Raw genomic sequence first — 23,472 nt, 5'->3', positions numbered from 1 at the left:
GTTTTGTGTGTGTATTCTGATTCTTGTGAGTTGTAAGCATTCAAAGATTATTCTATGAAAATCACTGCAAAAATAACTCTTTTGATCAATTATCATTGATCATTACTTGAAGAACTTTTAACATTCCACTATTAGAAAGTGTGTGAGGGTGATTTTAACATCATAAAAAAGTCGTCTTTAAAGAACTTACCACTAAACAGGTATTAAAAGAACCAAAAAAAATGGCATTGGTGTGGAAAAAGGCCTATTAAAACCTCTGTTTTTCTGTACCTATTAGAATGAAGCATTCGAAAGCCTCATTGTATAAATCTCAACAGAAACCTTTCTTTTTAGAAGTACACAGTTCTACAAGCCAAGAGTTAAATGTACAAATGCAACCACTGGGGAGATTCTGTGTTCTCAGATGTGTTTTGTTGAGGCTAAAGTCAAAGACTTTGTAAGAATGTGAGTAAGAGCAGAGGAATGTCAGGGCAGAAGGTTTGTGTGTGTGTGTGTCAGGTCTCAGAAGTAAAGGCAGCTTTTGACCGGTGAGAGTCAGTGTGAGTCTGGCTGACGGGGTAAATCAGCGTTATCTGTTTGCAAATGGCATTGGTGTGAGTGCAGACTGTATTCATCAGGCAGTGAGTCAGCTGAGGATGCAGACGGAGAATGCCGGAGGCTGCGTTTCTCCCACTCACACTATTGTGTGCACTTTGGATACTCGACTGGGGCTCAGCTGTTATCTACAGTACAAGACACCGGTTAAAAACAATATGTACACTCATGTGAAAGGCTCTTTACTGGTATGAATGTTTCCAAGAAGACACTTTCACATCCATGGAAAGTTTCTTTGGCACAAAAGGTTCTTTCATAACAGAAAAAAGATCCTTGGATTATTAAATTGTTCATCACATTAAGAGCATTAAGAGTTTTTCATTTAAATGATTCAATGGGAAGCCAACGTGTGATTGCTCAACATGGCATTGTTGTGAAAACACCTATTTGAAACCTTTGTTTTTACTAAAACACAAACCTGTTTGATCTTCTTTTGTAAAACAAGCATCAACGTATTGTAATAATAAGAATCTAAAACCAAGATAGCTATATTGCCTTTAAGGTATATGTGTTTTATGTTTTCTGCAAAAATATTTTGCTGCTTGTTCAAACTACTTGCTTAAAATGAGCTGAATCAACACACTTCTTGAGGGTTTTTGGGCACATCTCTTTTGTTTTATATTCAATCTACTTTAATTTGCAAAAAAAAACAATTGAGTTAACTTAATCAAATTGTGTTAGGAGAGCATAAAGGAATTGTGTGGAACCCTGCATTTTATACAGTGTCATTGTTTTTGTCTCTGGCAGGATTCTCATGTCCCCGAGCAAGTAAGTGACAGTACACTGGCCATGGATACTTTGAACCAAAATCTTAGCCATGGGCATCAGTCTCATCAGGTGCTCCAGGTGAGTTATGAAATTTACTTATCATGTATGATATAAATCAATTATAGTTGAAGTAATAATTATTAGCCCCTCTTTTCTTTTTAAAATGTTTCCCAAATTATGTTTACCAGAGCAAGGAAATTTTCACAGTATGTCTGATAATATTTTTTATTGTTTGTTTTATTTTGGCTAGAATAAAAGCAGTTTATAATTTTTTATGAACCATTTTAAGGTCAAAATTATTAGCCTCTTCCGATAGTCTACAGAACAAAACATCATTATACAATAACTTGCTTAATTACCCTAACCTGCCTAACCTAATTAGCCTTTAAATGTCACTTTAAGCTGTATAGAAGTGTCTTAAAAATATCTAGTCAAATATTATTTACTGTCATCATGACAAAGATAAAATAAATCAGTTATTAGAAATGAGTTATTAAAACTATTATGTTTATAAATGTGCTGAAAAAAGCTTCTTTCTGTTAAACGGAAATCGGAAGAAAAATAAACAGGGGGTAATAATTCAGGAGGGCTAATATTCTGACTTCAACTGTATATAAAACCACACCAGTCACAGCTTTGTACCTTTTTTCTGACTCGAACTTTAGCTCAAAGTGGAAGAAAATACTCTCTCTTTTACATAATAAATGTTTTTAACAGCTTGTACGACAGTAAAAAGGTAAAAGCTGCCTTAATAGCGACACCTTTCAGTGAGGGAGCTTTTGTCTGGCAGTGAGAATTGAGGGTTCGTGAATCGGATGATGTGTGAAAAGACCCCCTGGGCCATCATTACAATCATCACCTTCTGTTTCAGCATCTACACGGAATTCTCCCTGCAGTAACACACCAGATAATCTACGGCAGATGTGTTGATGGTCCTCCTTATAAAACACAATGATCATCACTCACTCACAGCCTGCAAGCTCTGCTTTAACCGATTACACTAATTACCTTCTGCTAATCTTGTTTAAGCAGTCGGGTTTATGCTAAACTCAAGCGTACACCGCAGCCCTGAGGTGATAATATGTCTTTAGTGGATGTTTGGGGAAGGTGGGCACTGCAATTATCTGTACAGATGAAAAAAATAAATAATGTGCATAAATTGCATAAGCCTGTGCAGAATGAAGCACATTTGCATACAAATCATTGTGATTCGGAATTGCAGAGTGCATTGATAGATTCAGCTCGTTTCTTGTAGAAGAATGATGTCATCGCACAGAATTACAGGGTACAGTCATTACTAGTTCTCACTGTTGCCATGACGACCTCCCCCTTGCTGAGCCTTTAAGTTTTTTCTGAGGTCTGACTGAAGACTTTTCTCTCTCTAGGGTTGAAGAGAGTAGTAAGATGAACTCAACTGCCTGCCTAGAGCTCCACTTGAGTCACTACTGAGCAACTTCCTATTGTTATGAAATATTATGTTTGCACAATGATATAAGTCATTGTGCAAAGTTTTAGCTGATGTATGTGCTGACTCATTGCATTTGTAATGTTTGGCAGCAGCAGTGTGAAACAATGGCATTGTCCTCTTAGGTCAGACATTTTACTCATTTAAAGGCTTTATGGGCCCTTCTTTTTGGAAAGTATTCATTATATATTTACTGGAGAATGCTGCTCTCCTCACATTAATATTACATTATTTTTATTACATTATTATTATTATTATTATTATTATTATTATTATTATTATTATTATTATTATCACTGTTATTATTTTCATTACATTATTATTGTTGTTGTTGTTGTTGTTGTTGTTGTTATTATTACATTATTATCATTATTATAACATTATTATTATCATTGTTATTATTTTAATTATATTATTATTACATTGTTATTATTATTATTATTATTATTATTATTATTATTATTGTTGTTGTTGTTCTTTTTCTTCTTATAATCATCATTATTATTATTACATTATTATTAAATTATTATTATTATTGCATTGTTATTGTTATTATTATTATTATTGTTGTTGTTGTTGTTATTATTATATTATTATTACTTTATTATTATTGTTATTATTGTTGTTGATATTATTATTATTATTATTATTATCATTATTATTATTATTATATTATTATTTGTTATTATTATTATTTTATATTATTATTATTCATGTTGTTGTTGTTGTTGTTGTTGTTGATGATGATATTATTATTAAATTATTATTACTTTATTATTATTATTACTTTATTATTATTATTATTGTTGTTGTTGTTGTTGTTGTTGTTCTTCTTCTTCTTCTTCTTGTTATTATTATTATTATTATTATTATTATTATTATTATTAATTTATTTTTTATCACATTATTATTATTAATTTCTACTTCTTCTTCTTCTTCTTCTTCTTCTTCTTCTTCTTCTTATTATTATTATTATTATTATTATTATTATATTAGTATTATTTTATTATTATTACTAGTATTTTTATTTATTTTATTATTTTTTTTTATTCAAGAATGAAAATTTATGAAAGCCATAATCAAGAGATCAATACAAGAGAGATACAAAAGAAAGAAAATACAAGCTATATTAGTTGCAGACAGAAAAAAGACTAACAAAACAAAAGAAAGGGGTGAGTAAATTGCAATTGTATAAAGGTGTATGAAAACAAATAAAATTAAGAACATTAAAGAAAAGCTATCTAACTGAAATCAGAGTCAATAGAAAACAGTTCTTCATTTGATACCAAGAATCTGGCACATTTTTTTGTTTTTACACATACGGAAAGATTTGAGCAGTGAGCCAACTTCATTCAGAAAATGTCAAAAAGTAGAGATTAAAGACATGCATTTTTGTTTATGTTTAAAAATGTTTCCAACCAAGATAAAGTTAAAGATGAATTCTTTGGATTTATTTGATTCTGAGTAATAACAAATAATTTATTTTAAACTAAAAGAATGTGCAAAGGTAGGGGGAATGTTTAAATAATGATACAGGTCGAACCAAAATATCAACGGTTTAATTAATGTGTACTCATACTTCAGCTTCTCATCAAATTATAACCAATCAAATGCTCTCTAGTATCTGACATGCCCCGCCCCCTTCAATACACTTCTCATTTGCTTTTCATTTGATGCACTTAATCTCTACCACTCTCAATAACAGAGTGGTGATAAAGCAAAACACTATTGGCTGTTTTTAAAAAAGGGGAAAAAACTAAACTATGTTCCACAATCTTTTCGCATTTCGGTTGAGATTATGTCAAACATCGAATAAAAATGAACATTGTAAAGCACTTCATGGGACCTTTAAGTATAAAATACTATTACTTGCCCCAACGTTTGAGTCGAGTCAAAGTACATGTTTTAAATCCTACTCAAAGTGTGAGTAAAATGTAGCCCTTTAAAAAGTACTCAAGAGTAGCGTGTAGTGAATATTATGCTGTGAAAATTCTTCCACCTCATACCCTGAATTAAAACTAAAGCTTACACTGTTAACCCTTACTGTAGATTACGCAGTAAATAACTGTAAAATAGCCGGTGTTTAGCTGTAATGAAAGGAAACAGTATTTTACTGTAAAAGAAGCAGGATTTGTATGAAATTCTGTAATGCAAAGAATAAATCACAGTAATTTACTCTATGTACCCATTACAGATATTTACTGCCATAATAAATGGTAAATTACTGATCAACCATTACTGCCCCATCTACTCTGATGCTTTAGTTTGCTATTCATATTTATTATATAATTTTATATATTTATATATATTTACTGTTCAGTTTTGATATGTGAATGGTCAGTATTGAGGGGAGAGTGGGACATTGCATTGATGATAAGCTGAATTTCACTGCAGCCATGTGTTTTCTTTGGTTTCTTTTATGTTTTAACATTGAATATCAGGAGTCAACCAATGCCACAGAGATCATTAAAAGCTAAGCATAAGATATGGATGAAATGCATTTAAAGGCAAAAATATTCACACAGAGCGAAGAAATTGTCATAATAATTCTTATAACTTTGTTTACGTTTCTATAATTAGTCTAATTTGCCTAATTTAACCTATAGATCAGCTTTTATATTGCACTTTCAACTGAATATTAGTATTTTGCTAAATGATTAGTAAAAATGTGTTATTTAAAAAAAATATATCTTAAACAGCACAGACTGTACATACATGTTTGCAAAGACTCAATGAATTTGTTTGGAAAACTTCAATTAAAGTAAGTAAAAGTGGCATTAACAGTATAGTATAAAGGCTTTCCTAAATAAATGTATAAATCATGTAATTTTTGTGTTTTTTTATTATTACTACAGATTTGGAACGACATAAGGATCAGATTATTTATTATCATTTTTTTTTTTGCTATGTATGAAGTTTGCATATTTTAATTGTTTTTTTATTAAACAATATGTGCATAATTGTGATAAATGTAGGCAATTGCTTTGAAAATATGCTATGCTCCAGGGGTGTCAAACTACTAGAGGGCCGCAGCCTAGAAGAATTTAGTTTCCAGCCCTGCTTCAACACACTACCTTTAGATTTAGTTTGATCAGGTGTGCTTAATTAGGGTTAAAGCTTAACTGCACTCTTACCCTGTAGATTATGCAGTAAATAACTGCAAAATAGTCAGTGTTTTGCTGTAATGAAAGGAAACAGTATTTTACTGTAAAAGGAGTAGAGTTTGTATAAAATTGTGTAATGCAAAGGATAAATTACCGTAATTTACTTTATGTAGTGTGACAATAAATGGCAAATTACTGTTCAACCATTACTGTCCCATTTACTCTGATGCTTTATGTTGCTGTTTATATAGACGTGCATTTTAAAGGCAGAAGACAATGATTTAGGCATCACCACACTCCCACAGGCTGTCTTATTCTAAACACAAAGGTATTAGAAAAAGTTTTCAGAAAATGCTGGCTCTTTAAGGGAGCCAGGTGTTTGATTTGTTTACTAATGAGTGCGCTCTATTCTCTGTCTATCAATTCAGATGTAGAGTCTGATGTTTTAGGCTTTAAATAAGAATCTACAATGAGTAAGTAAAATGTGTTAAAATGTTTTTGAGGGTTTCTAAAATAAGGCTGTGTATATTGTTGTTATCTTGAACTGTGTACTTGAAAGCTACATAGTTAGCTAGTTAGCCTCTCCTCGATTTTAAGTATATTTATTTATTGGATGTTGCATATTGAAATAATGTACAGATGCTAAAAGTTTATGCACATAAAAACCAATAAATTCCATCACCTCAGTAAGGTAACGTGCACAGAAATCATCACAGGGAATCACACCTATGAATTTATATTAGAAACAATAGAAAAGTTTGTGGTCATGAGATTTTAAAGTAGATAATAATTATAACAATAAAAGATTGGATCCTTTGGATTTTCGGTGTTGCCGACTTTGTTTTTGTTTTTTAGAATTATTTTAACTTTTTATTGAGAATTGACACAGTATCTGCTTGTGTTTGACAAACATGTTTCTATATATATATATAGAGAGAGAGAGAGAGAGAGAGAGAGAGTATGTGCGTGTTCTTTTCATATGCTTATTTTTTAATTATTTGAAACTTTAAAAAATAAAATAGAAATTTTGTGTTTTTTGCTGTTTAGTTTTTTTTTTTTTTGCATGGTCAGCATCGAGGAGAGAGAAACACATTTTACTGCAGCACTTTCTGTGTGTGTGTGTGTGTGTGTGTGTGTGTGCATGCGTGCATTTTTTTATTTGATATGTGATTGTGATAAATGTTGGCAGTTGCTTTAAAAATATGCTATATGGGTGTCAAACTCCAAGTTCCTGGAGGACTGCAGCGCAGCAGAGTTTAGTTCACACCCTGCTTCAACATTACCTGTAGATTTCTAACAAGCCTTAATTAGTTTGATCAGGTGTGTTCAATTAGAGTTACAGCTTAAAGTCCCGGTCACACTGCACTTTTCTCCCTTTAGACTTCCATTCATACGCATATAAATGCTGCAGACCTGGAATGCTAGCTCATGCGAAAAATGTAACTGTTCGCAGCATTGGAAAGTTCAAACTTGGAGATCTCTGACCTGCGAAATCACATCATGTGATTGCTTGAGACCAATCAAAGATCAAAACATGACCTGTCTGAACAAAAATTTAAACTATGGACCAGTCGCTTGCTTTTTCAATCTCTAATTATTTTGTTTAATCCCACTTCTTTTCGCAGTGCCATATGACAGAATTTTGCTTGCTCAAACGTTAGTGTGACCACAGCCTTACTGTGCAGACCTGTAATATGTAAGATGATATTTATATCTGCTGATTTCTTAATTTTGTTATACATTTTCTGTTGTATATTTGTTTGCTGCCAAAACAATAAAATACATTTGTCTAAATTTTTATGCCTTCTATTTTTAATAACAGGTAAGAATACTAATTAATTTTAGTAAGACTATGACATAATATTAATGTGTATGCAGTATAATGCTGTGAGTTGTAACACTACAGTACAGTAATTAACTGTAAACAGTTTCCAGTTAGTTACCACTACTGCTCTATTACAGTAATTAACTGGCAACACTGTTGCCAGCTACTCACTGTATTGGTTCAGTTACAGTAAATAACTGGCAACACTGTTGCCAGCCACTCACTGTAATGGTTCAGTTACAGTAATTAAATGGCAACACTGTTGCCAGTTACTTACTGTAACCAAACTTTTACAGTGAGTAACTGGCAACAGTGTTGCCAGTATTCTACTGTAAAAATGCCCGGTAAGGTCTAACAGTGTACGGTACATCAGTGACATTTTTTTTTTAGTTTCAATTGTTTGCCATTCATGGACAATAAACTTGTGAGATAATAAAATTTAAAATAAGATTCATTTAATGTGAGAACACATTAGATTAGCATATACTTTACACCTATAATAAGCGAACAGGAAGCAGGTTAATGTTTTTACATGCGGAGGGAAATTTGTGTAACCCCAAGGGGCAAAAATCTAGCTGTGACGATATGTTAATGCTTAGGTCATGACTTTGAACCCTGACTAACAAGCTACAAGTGTCCAGCAGTTGGTGCCACAAACCAAGTTCATGCAGAACTAATAGAACACATGCTAGTTGTGTATTTATTTAAAAACGTGCATCTAGTTATTGTTACAGCCATTTGAGGATTTCAGTCATCATACAGTCAGCATTCTTCATCTTCTCATCAGTGATGTACAGTCTAAACAGTCTTAGTCATTGCTTTTAATAATTGTGTGTTTTCTTGGACATTTTGAAGGCTTTCCTACTCCATAAAGCAATTTTTCTGTGCACGATTTGGATGGATACAGGACTGATTATTCTACTTAGACCCTGTTTACACTGACTAGTACATTTAGTTTAATACAGCATTTTAGAATGAAAGTGATCCGCGTCCACAATAGCAGTTTACCCAGCATTTCTGAACAACTCTGCGTCTACATTAAACCGCTGAAAATGCACATCACGTGACCACACACACACACACACACACACACACTCTGGCATGCGCTGCAGCATATCTACCCACATGAGAGGTGTGCACGTCAGACTGCTCATCAAGGATCTACCGTTGGTGCTAATCTCAGTATATTTAGTAAACGTGATATTGAATTCATCTTGTTGTCTATATTTAACGACACATTCCCCGACTTTGGTCTTTTAATGAATCTATTACTTGTTCTCAGGTAACATGTTTTGGCTGAGCACAAAGATAAGTTAATAATTAATGTAACTACATACATTCTGTATATTGACTGATTGTTTGCCTTCATTTCCTAAATTATATAAATATATTGTACGTTCTACTTATATAATGGCCATTATTGATTATAAAAACTGATATTCAGCAAAAGAGAGGGTATGTTTCATATTTTCAGTGAAAATGAAAGAAGGCAGTGATGTTATAGGCTCTGTTTTGTTATAATAAATATGCATAGTGAAGATGACATTCATATAAATATGTAGCTACATGATGCCTTAACATTTCTGCTTTCTGTTATGTTGCTAATATCAAAATGAAAATAGCAGTTCCTCATATCATGTTTTCATTTTATTGTTAAGAAAGTGAAACAACAAAGGCAGGGTGATGTGAATGATGTTATAAAGTACACTGTTCCCTTTGAAAATCTACCCAACTTGTCCTCGGGAGTTTGTTTTCCATATCAAACTTGCGAAGTCTGAACTTACAAGGAGAGGATGCAGGACTGAACTTCGTGTAGGCTACTTAATATTGAGGAAAAAGCCCCAATCAGAGAGATAAATCTCTGCAGCGCCGCCTGCGTTTTCAGATGTCTCCATTTTCCCCCATCTATACTGAGACGGAACAGCAGCGTTTTAGAATGAAAACCACCTATTCAGCGTTTTCAAAATGCTCTGTTTTCGACGATTCCAAAACCCCAGCGTAGTGTGGATGGATGGCGTTACCGTAGCAAAACTTGAGCATTTTAAAACTTATTCGTGAAAACGGGGCCTTACACAGTAGACTAGAAAAACAAACATTTAAATTAATGACTGCAATTTGAAGGAAGATAGTGCTGCACATCAAAACAGCACTAAAAATATACTCAAGTAAAAGCAAAAGCACAAAGTACAATTCCTTGTATGTGAGTATCTGTAATTAGTCAAACTGGTCAGCCATCAATGGTTCTGATTTTCTTGTATTTGTATTAAAAAGGAGCAGCTGGGGTATTTTGCTAAATAACTAATTTTGTGCTTCCCATTAAAAAATGCTGCATCTAAATACTTAAGCCACATTTTCTATGTGAAAATCAGTCATCAGAAATCGGAAGAGTTCCAAATGACACACTGTATTCAAAATAATGTTTTTCAATGACCCACTACATCTGCTGAGATTTTGAGGTGTGTGTGTAATGGAAATGTTTCTATGGTGATGAGATGAGACTATAATGAAACCATTTTTATGTAATTCTTTGCTTTTTTTTAGAGTACTCCACTGGATCTTATTGAGACTGGAAAGGCACTGAAGGTTCAAGCAGAGCGCCCCCATTTAGTCAGTCTGGGAAGTGGGCGTCTCAGTACAGCCATCACCCTCTTACCCCTGCCTGAAGGTAAGATGATCAGGGTCTGATTTACTAAAAAGGGCAAATTAGCATGAGAGTGCAATTCCATATAGGACCATTCTGAGAGTTTGAAAGGGATCTACTGACAACACCATGGAGAACATAGACAAAGCAGCTCATTTCCACTATGCATAAACGTTTGTTGCTTGATCAAACTATCAAACTAAAATAAGTGGTAATGTGTGTTATAATTAAATGAGGTTACAAATTAGCAATTTATTTCTTAGTGTACTCTCCTCCTTTAATATTTCATTCTGAAAGGCAGACTCCTACAGATGCATATGCAATAGGTTCAACTGCACAAATCACAAATGAATGTTGAATGAACAATGCTAATAGCAAGGGCTAATTTGAATTCATTTATACAATCTCATCTGTATATTTTAAAATGATTTACTAATCCCAATCAATGGTTAGGTTTAGGGGTGGGAATTGGGGCTACACCCTTTTAAAATCATACGTTTTCATGTCACTGAAATTGTACGAACTCTTAAAAACTAGCCACATTTCTGACCACCTGGAAAATCCTTTAATTAATGCCTCGTCTGATCATGATGGTCTTCTGAAGTAAATAATAACGTGGTTGATCTCCTCCCAAAATGACAGTGGCCTCTTTGTTTACTTGTTGTAGTCACTGTCATGTGATGTTCGTATGTTTCATATAGATTACAAACCCAAAAACATTTGTTTTCAAGTGAATTTGGTTTGTTTTAAAGTCGAGATTTCAAGCTTTGTGTAAAAATTGTTCTCATTTCTCAAGTATTCTCTGAGGTTCCAGTGGTTTGTTAACCCCCAGAGGATTAATAACCATTGCAGGAACTGTCATAAAGAACACATGTCTGGTCCGACCCCCTCTCCCAAAGAAATGCCAGTCTATAGCAAGCGATGATTGGCTACTGTACTAGAAGGCATGACTTCATTTGCCATATTGACGGTTACAATTTTCCAAATTCAAAGCTATACTAGTGACATGTCTTGGTATTTTGTAGTTTGTTGAAGTGGACCAAACAGATGGCATTTACACTTTGCCATCTAAAATTGTAAATTTGGTTTGAAGCAAAAAAATAAAAAGCACATTGTTCTTAAGTCCTGATTGTCCAATCTCACAGCATTCACTCTAGTTCTGTAACTAGCAAGGCAAACACAAAAGCTGCTGCTTTCAGTATTGTTTTACACTATTTTCTTCAAGATTCATATGCAAATTGTGCATATTAATTTGCAATATTACTATCAAAAGATCAGAAAAGGCTTATAGACCTTCAACTCCCCTGCAAAAAACAGGTCTAAAGGAGAACCCACATCTTTATACCAGATATAAACAGGACAATTAAGGGCCTACTCACACTATGCCATCCGTACCGTGCCCAGGCCCGTTTCCCGGATCGTTTGAGAAGTGTGAGTGTGCTGAATCGGGCTCAAGCACGGTTCACTTGGCCGGCCCTGGCCCCGGTTGGAAGAGGTGTGCCTGAGCGTGTTTCACTTGGGCTTCGGCACGGTACGCTTGTGTGTGAGTGCAAAACGCACCAAAGCCCGAAACTGAAAGCGAGACGTGACTTTTAAGGGGCTGTTTCATATGGATTTATTAATCATTCTTATAACTGTTCAATGAACGCAAACTGCCGTAGCTTATTAAAGACGAGAACTCCTCACAGCACGACAGCTGCGCGGCTTCAGCAGACCTCCTCAATCCTGCAGCACGAGAGCTTTATGATTGATTATGAGCGGCAAAAGTGGCGGATCTGTTCAGCGAAATATCTGACTGCGTGTCACCGCATCCCTAAGGACTGTTTGGCGAAATATTTGACTGCATGTCACTGCATAACAAACGACTGAAACGATATAACTAGAGAAATCTCCACTGTGCTGCTGAGTGAGAGAGCGCTTCTCACTGAACAGCGCAGCGGTGATGACGTAAGCGTGCCGAGGCCTGATATGGTGTGAGTGCGGGTCATCAGGGGAGACAGGAGGGGGGACAAGCGTGCTTTGGCCCGGTTCGAGGCAACTGTACCTAGTGTGAGTACGGCCTAAGTGTACATGAGCTGTCTCAAACACATCTTTATCTTTACAAACAGCAGAAAGTATCTTCAAATAGAATGTAGTAGTGTTATTGTGTGTGACACAAAAACCCTTAAATAATACCAATGTACACAGATGGTCAGATCTGCTCTCCCACCTGATTGAAAAGCCAATAACCTGATCCTGAGCCTTAGCAGTGTGGGGTCTTTAAAAGCATGTCTTCATTAGAGAAAGCCCCTTTTCACAAACCCCCCACCACTAACTTTCTCTGATACTGACCAGCCTTTCGCAGCACTGTCTTCTTTATCACTCTTCATCTGCATGAAGTTCTCAGAGACACTGGCAATTACCATGAAGCCTTTGAGAAATTACCTTATGAAAGGGGCAAGGGAGAAGAGTTTAATTTAATTTATATTGGTGTCTGTATTCTTATTACTTTTGGGGGTCCCATCAGGTCACAGGCCGTTATCGCATGCCTGATAACAGACGAGGGTGAAGCGGCTGGAGGAATGTGTTTCTTTTCAGTGACGAAAAGCAGGGCCGCATCAGCCATTTAGGTTCAGTTTTGTTTAACATTATAGGCAAAGCTCTGGAAGATGGTAAATGATACATGCTGATGATGTTTTAAAGTCACAATTTTGGCACATCCTTCTCTTAAAACATCATTATACGCTCTTACTAGTCTTTTTATTTTTGTTTTGAGTGCCTGTTTATTATATCCAACATTATTACACACAAAAAATGACGTTTGCTATTTGTTGAAACTACTTACAACACAATAGTTGAGTTTGTTTTTTGTGACAACTTAATTGTTTGCTGTTCAGTTCACACTTCCTTCATGTTGTCCCAACACAAAATCGATTATGTGGAACATTTTTACAGTGTATGATAAAAATATTGTTATAATTATGCGATCTTATTATACGTTTGGAATTATGTCTGTGACCTTGTCCACCATAGTGAAATTTCAAATTCATTTTAGATTATGCATTGTGTTTTGATAAAAATGTACACATTTTTAGATCTTGCAAGTCGTCATTAGATCTTTATATACAGTATAGTTATATATTTCTTAATTTACCTTTTTTAGCTGAATTAAACTTGACTGAACCTGATTCACAGGATTAGTTTTCTGTTTACAAATAATATTTACTTTAAATCATATTACGCATCTTATTTTTTAGGGCTGCACATTATATTGTTTCATTATCCATATTGCAATTTGGGCGTCCACAATAGTCACATCGCAGGAAGTGCAATGTTGAATCTATTATTATTCAATAGAATTTAAAAAGCAAGTTTTTGCTACGTTTAACCGTAAAGTTACCAAAACATTTATTATTTGTGTGTGTTTTTAACATTTTTTACTATACTTTAAAAATATTCAGGCATAATGAATTACATGTTTAACTCTAAGGAAAATTAATTACATTTATGTCTATATATGAGATATATAAGCATATGGGTGTTATTTTACATTTGATTTTTAAATTTGTGAGACTAAATATTGCTAGACTTCCAGAAAATCTTACAGCACTGTATGTTCTATTTGTTCAGTATTGTTGCTCTACTACATCTCTTAATGTTTGTGGTTGGTTTATATTATATTATACTTTATGTACAGCTGAAGTTAGAATTATTAGCCTCCCTGTTTATTTTTTCCCCATTTTCTGTTTAAGGGAAAGAAAATGTTTTCAATATATTTCTAAACATAATAGTTTTAATAACCAATAATAACCAATAATTTTAATAATCATTTCTAATAACTGATTTATTTCAACTTTGCCATGATGACAGTAAGTAATATTTTACTAGATATTTTTCAAGACACTTCTATACAGCTTATTGACATTCAAAGGCTTAACTAGGTCAATTAGATTAACAAGTAGGCAGGTTAGGGTAATTAGGCAAGCTATTGTATAACAATGGTAGACTGTAGACTATCGGAAAAAAATAGCTTAAAGGGGCTAATAATTTTGTCCTTAAAATGGATTTAAAAAAAATAAAAATGTTTGCTTTTATTCCAGTCGAAATAAAACAAATAAGACTTTCTCCGGAAGTAAAAATATCAGACATACTATGAAAATGTCCTTGCTTTGTTAAACATCATTTGGGAAATATTAAAAATAATAATAATAATTCAAAGGGGGGCAAATAATTCTGACTTCACCTGTAGATGCACTCCTGTACAAAATCATTCCAATTTATCGAAAAATTATGAGTTCTTTCTAAATAGACATATTCATTTTATCAAGTGAAATGATATATTCAATATCACAATATACATCATAAAAAAATTTAGCTTTTTTCAATATTGTGCAGCCCTATTATATTGATATTAAGCTCTTTCTGGTGGTTTTATCTGGTGGTTTTATGGTTTAATAACTTGGACTTAATTTAAATGGTAAAACTGGTTGTCGTGGACATTATGCCAAGTTAGTAATTTATATAAAAATGTATAGATAAAAACGTTAGATATAAATATAGATAAATATTCACATCATTTACATTGGAGTGGTTTATGTTTATTTCCAAAGCTTTAGGATCAGTAACATTTTTAAAGGAAGTAAATGTTTTACTCATCAAGAATGCTTTAAATGAATGGAAGTTGCCCATAAATTCTGTAAATGATCATGTTAAATAATTGCAATTACAATTAAAGCTTTTTTTTAATTACATGTATTAATCAAAGAATCCTGAAAAAAAACTGCATGTTGGTTTCTACAACAGCTGTTTTCAGCTTGATGAGCAGTTCTTTTCCACTCTTCACCTGAGTGATTTTCACCCAGAAAGTTCAGCTATTGCATGCTGTCTGAGAGTAAACAGTCTGTGAAATCAACATCCTGTGGTGTTTGTTTGTTGTAGGGAAGACGACTGTGGGTCATGGAGCCATGGACATCAGCATACAGGGCCCCGGGGTCGCAGCTCAGCACTGCTTTATTGAGAACAGGGCTGGAATCATCACACTTCACCCCTGTGGAAACCAGTGCAGCATGGACGGACTGCCGGTCAACAAACCTGTGCGACTCTCTCAAGGTACACTTCCAGTCTTATTTCTTTGTCATTACTTTATGATCAGCATCAGTCAAAAATCAAGGGAAATGAAATTGCAATGGTCTTTTCTTCTCTATTGTGGCATATATCAGAGTTAAACAGCTTGTCATACAAAAATAAATGTACAGCAGGTTGGGATTTGATTTTGTCCATTCAGAATTGAGTGGGTTGTTAGAACGTTTGTAATGAAATGAAACTAAAACATTACATGCATGAATAAATTGTGTATGGGACGTTCTACCAGAAACTTACATTTTCACTTATAAAACATTTGACTGAGCCTGACTTAAGCTTGTCGTCCTCAAAAAACCATACAAAAACAAGCATCAAATCATACAATTCAATGATCTATTGCATCCTTGATCACTTTCAGCTTCTTCTCCGTCATATGATGTTATGAGTAATAGCCTTAAATGTGTATTGCATCGCATTTTATGTAAAATTTAATGCAAATGTGACAGGATTGATAGAAAAAAAGTAAATGTATTTGTATTATATATCTGTAGTATTTATTTGTAGAATCTATTTATAATTTTATGGGTTTTTTATCAATTGATGTGAACGATAACAACTTAAACTTGCTATTTCTGAAGTTTTTTTAGCATATCAAAACTATTAAAGCCGTAGGTTCAATTGGGCTGAGGACATGGTTAATTGCAGAGATTGTACAGTGTAAAGTCTTTTAATAAAGAACAAAAATCTGAGAACCAAATAAATGACATATTCCTTTACAGAGCAACTCACAGAAACCAGCCATCAGTCCATTTTAGACATTTTTGGGTTGAAATACTTTTTACTCAATGTATTTATGTTTTTAATTCAGGGACAGATAAGGTGTGTTCCTGAAAGAATGTCCATTATATAAAGAAAGTGGAATATAAAGAGTCAAGATTTATATTCATAGTGACTTTAAAGTAACAAATCAGTTAAAAATAAACACTTGCCATATCAAGACCTTATGTAGTTGAAAAATGTCACCATATATAGCAGATGTTTTACATTAGGACTTCCAGACACTCACTCATTCATTCATTCATTCATTCAATCATTCATTTTCTTTCCAGCTTAGTCCCTTTAATAATCACCACAGTGGAATGAATCGTCAACTTGTCCAGCATATGTTTTACGCAGTGAATGCCCTTACAGCTGCAACCCATCTCTGAAAAACATCCATACACACTCATTCACACTCCTACACTACAGACAATTTAGCCTACCCAATTAACCTATACATCGTCACACAGTCTTTGGACTGTGGGGGAAACCGGAGCACCGGAAGGAAACCCATGCGAACGTGGGGAGAACATGCAAACTCCACACAGAAACGCCTACTGACCAAGCCGAGGCTTGAACCAGCGACCTACTTGCTGTGAGGCGACAGCACTACCCACTGCGTCACCAAGTCGCCCCTTCCAGACATACTTTGAATTATTAATTATTCATTCATTTTCAACACTTTTCCTGGGCCGGGTCATGGGGGCAGCAGTCTTAGGAGAGAACCCCAGACTTCTCTCTCCCCAGACACTTTCTCCAGCTCCTCCGGGGGAATCCCGCAGCATTCCCAGGCCAGCCGAGAGACATAGTCCCTCCAGCGTGTTCTGGGTCTTCCCAGAGGCCTCCTCCCAGTGGCACATGCCTGGAACACCTCCCTAGGTAGGCATCCTAGGTAGGCACCCACCTTATCTGACTTCTCTTGATGTGTAAGAGTAGCGGGTCCACTTCGAGCTCTTCTCAGATGACAGAGCTCCTCACCCTATCTATAAGGGCACGTCCTGCCACCCGGCAAAGGAAACTCATTTCGACCGCTTGTATCTGAGATTTTGTCCTTTCAGTCATGACCCAAAGCTCATGATCATTTTTTTCTGGTAAATCGAAAGCTTTGCTTTTCGGCTCAGCTCCTTCTTTACCACAACGGATAGGTACATTGACCGCATTATTGCTGCCGCTGCACTAGGGTTGGGCATCTAAGCTATAATGCCGATCCGATACACATCTCGATACAAAGAATACGATCCGATATATTAGCGATACATTTGTGACATATTGCGATGCAACACGATACAATTTACACCCATATCACGATACAATGCGATAATTCAGCACTAACTAATTAGATCAAGTTTATGAGATTATGTGAAAGAGGATGCTGTGCCATTGAATGAGTTTGATTATTTATTAACCAAGCAAAACCAAGACTTTTTTTACAAACTGGCTTTTCTCTCAGAGCCAGAGTGTCAGTTTACAGTAGAGGGCCATTTTAGAACATATAGCACATATTATTTAAGTATTTTCAAGATAAACAGAATGTATAAGTGCAATATGTATTAAATTATATATATTTGCACTCTTTCAACATAAAGGTTTAGCATTGCAAACAACAGGCTAATAAAAATATAACAAACCAAAATCTTCTTGCTGTGAGGTGGTCAAACTACCCACTGTGCCACCGTGACATCCATTATTTTTATAATTATTATTATTATTATTATTATTATTATTAAATAAAAATTAACAGAAGGAGGTGTTTAAAACCTTCGTTCTCCGTGACACTAGGCTGAATATCTTTGCAGATGAACAGGGCCGGCACGTCCATAGAGGCGACCTAGGCGGCCGCCTAGGGCGGCAGTATAGAGTATAGAGAGGGCGGCGTCCGCAACACCAACTGACTGACTGTCAATCTCACTTTGCATCCTTACCTCACTCATGAACAAAACCCCAATATTCTTAAACCTGGGGTAAGGACTTTCCTCCAACCTGGAGATGGCCTTTTTCCGGTGGACCACCATAGACTTGGAGACTTGGAGGTGCTGGTTCTCATCCCAGCTGTGTCAAACTCTGCAGCAAACTGCCCCAGAGCATGCTGAAGGTTTATGTTCGATGAAGCCAACAGAACAACATCGTCTGAGAATAAAAGAGATGAGATCCTGTTGTCCTTGAACCGGACCCTCTCCAGCCCAAGGCTGCGCTTTGAAATTCTGTCCATAAAAAATACTTTGTATTATATTTTCTCAATTGTTATGCACAAAAGAGGCATTATCTAATTTAATACATTTCCAGAGGAAAGTCAGAATTGGGAGAAAGCATAGACATATGCACATTTAAGTTTATATCTCGCCGTTCTGGCTTATCCTCACTCAGAATTCTGAGTTTATATCTCGCAAATCTGAATTTTTCCTTTCCGTTCTTACATTTTCTTTTTCAGAAAAACTCTACGTTTATATTAATATCACAATTTAAGTTTGTATACAACTCATTTTCCGATTTTTATTCTAAGACAAAGAAATAATAAAATATATCCGTCTAAGTCTGGCTACTGAATTTGTTTTTGGGTCATTTTTTAAAATCATACAGCAAATGTATGTTTTAGATGTGTTCTTTCCACCAATCATCACTTAGCATCAAAATAGCCCCAAGTTTCAAATTTGTTATCGCATGGGATAAAAACCGCCTGTAGTGTCTTACATGAAGTGTAAAATTTCTTTGCTATTTGAATGAAAGGGAATCAATGCAGCCAAAACCAAAGAAAGTATGCTCCTCCTCTGTGTCTTTTGTCTGAGGGAACAATTAGACCAAACAGGTGTGGGGGAGGGGTGTGTTTGGGCTAATCTTCATTGTTTGAGCTTCTAGTGTTTCACTTTTGTCCAACACATTCGCTCTGAAATATTCAATCCAACCATCAGAATAAAACACACACTTTATCTTCTGCGGGAAGCCTCATAAAAGAGCAGGGGACCTGTGGAAGGAATGTTAAACGCAGCAACTGAAAGAGAAACCCCCCTCTTAACCCCCCTTGACATGCAGAGATTGGTAGCCGTGACTCAGGGGTGAGCAATTACACCTCCTCCTTCTCCACATCTCTTATCTGAGAGGGAAATTAGATGCAGCAGTGACGGAGACAGCTGTTCAACTTTACCACCCATCACCAGGGTTCAATGACTTCATTGGAGCTCACATACAATTCTGACTGCACCTCTGGGCTGCCGTTCGGTGGACAGGATTGTATTTCTATCACCGGAGATATTTATGGATCACAGAGGAAGCTATGACTGCGGAGAGTAGACATCTCTAAGTTAGCGATAAAGAAATCTGTTCAAATCTGCATGGGGAATAATTAACGGAGACCCTGTGAACAAAGGATTTACCACGACAAAGCAAGACAGTGAGTCTCTGCACGCTGCAGCTGGGATATAGAGCCATGTGCTTTCCTATTTAAAGAGACAGATAGGAAGTTTACCTGCAGATGGGTTGGGAAGATGACCATTTGGATTTAAAAGTAAGCGAATGGCGACCATCATATTCCAAAAAGCAAACACTGCTGCAATTATTTATTAAATAGTGAATTGCTATACATGTTATTAGAGAAGTTGCATTTGCAATGTTGTATTTGTTGCTGTATTAACATGTATTTGAATTATATTTATACTTTCTTTCATCAAGGCCTTGTTATATTTATTAAAAGTGACAAAAAGACAATAATAATTTAGTTTTTTTTCTAACAAAAATGTGTAGTATACATAGAAATAATATAATAAAAACCATGTATCAGATCAAATTTGGGTCAACTGTTTAATTGTTTACTAATTTTAAAGGAAATCTAACAACAATGAATGGGTTTGTCCATATTTGACCCAAATTTGGGTTGAAACAACCCAACATATTTTCAACAAGCATGCTAAGCTGAACAATCATTTTTAATATCCAAAATTGTGTGAAATAGTGTTTCACACTTTGTTTTAAGGTACAACCCACGCTATTAACAAACCATTAGACTTTAAGGGCACTAAACTACTAACTTGGAGCTTATTATCAGTTATTAAAGTTGTAGTTGGCTTTAGGTATTAGGGAAGATTAAAGATGTAGAATAGGATCAGGTAAAATAAGTACTAATAAACAGAAAAACTCGTAATATTAGGCAAGTTTTAAGCCACAAGTTAATAGTTGGACTTGCTCCCTATACTAAAGTGTCAGCACACACACACCTATAATAATTTACAAAATTACTGTGTATTCATTTTTATTAAATAAACACTGCAGTTAGCATCAGTAATCAAAATATATCGAAGTATAAAGAGACAAACATATATTAATATTATAGTTTGTGTATGCACATATGCATTGCCCACAATAAACAGGTTCAAACCTTGCAGATAGGTCTTCTCTTGCATGTTGGCAGTGGTATGAGTGTGTGTATAGTGTTACACTTCTATTCCTGGTCAATGTGACCCAAGAGTGCTGCTAATCCTGTTTCTATGCAGCCCTTCCTCATTCTCCACACACAGTTTGCTCAGTCTGACTATCCACACAAGCTTTTATTTGTCCTCAATGTATACTGGCAACCCCTCTGGAATAGCTGGCGGAAAGATAAGGGGATTTCTCCTCTTTATTCTCCTTAAGTACCATGTCGTCACGATATTCATACCTCACAGTTCGTGTAGCGCATTACTTATAGCACATAATAGTGAGAATATTACTTTTCTCACACTGTAAGTATTACAGTTTGTTTTGTAGTGTAATAACTACTAGAATAGTTACTTTTTATAATGGAGCAAATCATCATTACTTATTACCAAGACTATTTAGAAAATGACAAAACATCTATTTGATTCTACCGAAAACATACATTGAATTGAATTAGCATCAAGGGTTTTTAAAAACTATTTGTAACACAATGTAAATTTTTAATCAAGCAATAAGCCAGTTATTATAAGGTAGTTTTACAATACGCTAATAAGCTAACCTTGACACCTACTTAGGATTTCCCATGTAAACATTGATTATTTTTTTGATAATAAGCTAAATCACATGAAAATTACCAACAAATTGTTGAAAGTATATTTTTATTGGGGGTGACATGGTGGCGCAGTGGGTACGTTTGCCTCACAGGAAGAAGGTTGCTGGTTTGCCTGGGTCAGTTGGCATTTCTGTGTGGAGTTTGCATGTTCTCCCCACGTTCGCATTGGTTTTCTCCAGGTGCTCCGGTTTTCTATGCTAAAATTGACCATAGTGTATGTGTGTAAATATAATAAGTAGTTAATAAAACAGATAATAAACATATAAACATAATATATAGTTATTGGCATGGAGATACTCTAAAAAGCTGCAAACTCAACTTAAACCATCATCTAATGTTTATAAAACCAAACAATTTGTCTGTTCGAATTTTGGCCATATATGAGGTGGATATAATACAGTTATTTGCGCGTCCGCTTGTTCGCTGGCGTCATCGTGGAGTTTGCGGATGTTCTATTTTGTGCGCGCGACATGATTTCGACTGGTGGTGCATACGGCATTTTTTGAGAATTGAGCAAAGTGCGCACGGTGCCGCATTTGATTTGAGTTAATTATGAAACACTCTGAAGAGATTTAAGGCCCTTTCACACATACAGACCTTTCCGGAAAATTACCGGCAATTTTCCGGAAAGGCTGTATGTGTGAACAGGTCCTTTTTGAAAATACCGGTAAATTCGTTCTGGCTATTTTCCGGAAAGAGAAGTTGTAACATTACCGGCAATTTGCCGGAATGCTGCGCTGTGTGAACGCAGAAGGAAGATTGACGGAATAAGCGCGTGCACGTCTAGAACGTGCTGACGTGAGACGTCCGCTTTAGCCAATCACAACAGTCAGATGCTTTTACGTCCGCGCGGTTTATGAGAATAAAAGCCTTTGAATATTTTTCCAGACACATTTAGCTGCTAGAAGTTAGTCAGATCACGTTTATATGTTCTTCTTAATGCCAACTGTATAAATAATCATCGATGAGATGCTTATGACAAGCTGTTGTTTGTTTACCTTCAAGCTTTGCGTGCGCCTGTGAAACAGCCTGAGCGCCTGCACACGCACATATTATGAACATCTCGACATGCGAAAGTGATCCTGCGAAAGTAGTTCACAATATTGATCATCCACAGAGTTTGTAATTTAGTCAAATGTTTACAAATACAAGCGCAGCCGTTTAAAGCTCATTTCTGGTTAATGATGTCAGAATTTACCGGTATTTTGGAATGGATGTGTGAATGCTCTTTTCCGGAAAATTTCCGTAACGTCCTCGCCTGTGTGAACAGCGCTTTTTTGAATATAACGGTAAAGTCGTTCCGGAAATTTTCCGGATATTTACCGGTATCACTGTGTGAAAGGGGCTTTAGTCTGAAACAGTAAGACTGTACAGACATCTTTATGATCTGTGATCATAGAGATAACCAGATGGTCAATAATTCTTGGCTAGAAATTGCAACAGCCGTGGGAAAGAACATTTTTGTTAAAAGGTTTGGAAAAACCTGAAAGATAAGTTTGTTAAAACCAAAAGAGGTCATGACAAAAGTGGAGACCCAGGTACACAGTTACAGAAATAGGTTTTTCCACCAGTCAAGGGTTTTACACAGATGTAAACAATTTTTAATTTAAAACAATTTAATAGTTACAAAAATATAATTAAGGAACAGATTATTTGTTTGATAACTGGAAAAGAAATATTTGATTCGGTTTACAATTTACCGATGGCCTGTTTTTATAGGCTTAACTGGTGATAATGGACAGGAATTTTGGAGCATTATTACCTTTTTAGCATAAGTATAGGACAGAAACTAGCCAGACAGTACTGTGTGAATTGCGGAGCGGGCTAAATCTAAAAAAACCTCTGTACTTTATTTAGTAAGTCTACTTTTTTTTTTTCTTTTTGCCTTTTTTCATGCCATAATAAAATATATTTGTAGAGCAACTCATGTTTCCCTTTTTATTAATATTTTAATAAACTTTAATAGGTAAAGATATAAACAAAAGCAAGTGATGCATTAAAGTTTGATTACAAAAATCTTGAATGGTTATAAAAATCTTTATAATCATTAAAATAATTTATAAAAACAATCAAAATAATTTGTTTAATGATATTAATGATATAACGTAGTTCCGGAAACCTATTTCTCTGTTTATCCATCTGTCTTTACGATCAGTTTATTTTGACTGTCCCCTGTTG

General features: G+C 35.0%; 1 protein-coding gene across 32 annotated transcripts in view; it reads left to right on the top strand.

Moving 5' to 3' along the window:
* Nucleotides 1-23,472, top strand: part of phldb1b (pleckstrin homology-like domain, family B, member 1b) — a 149,618-nt gene that overhangs the window by 30,966 nt on the left and 95,180 nt on the right. For 17 of the 32 annotated variants that reach the window (XM_087283951.1, XM_087283947.1, XM_087283943.1 and 14 more), the window contains exons 2-4: nt 1,342-1,440; nt 10,298-10,421; nt 15,315-15,485. In XM_087283951.1, coding sequence (XP_087140077.1) covers nt 1,342-1,440; nt 10,298-10,421; nt 15,315-15,485 — 394 coding nt within the window. Of the gene's footprint in view, nt 1-1,341; nt 1,441-10,297; nt 10,422-15,314; nt 15,486-19,443; nt 19,777-23,472 lie in introns of those variants that run through there. The other 15 variants (XM_087283967.1, XM_087283966.1, XM_087283955.1 and 12 more) reach the window with 1 other exon arrangement.

This window comes from Danio rerio, chromosome 15 (genome assembly GCF_052040795.2).
Source record: "Danio rerio strain M-AB ecotype USA chromosome 15, GRCz13ab, whole genome shotgun sequence".
Taxonomy (NCBI): Eukaryota; Metazoa; Chordata; class Actinopteri; order Cypriniformes; family Danionidae; genus Danio; species Danio rerio.
This window is presented reverse-complemented; position numbering and strand designations above follow the sequence as displayed.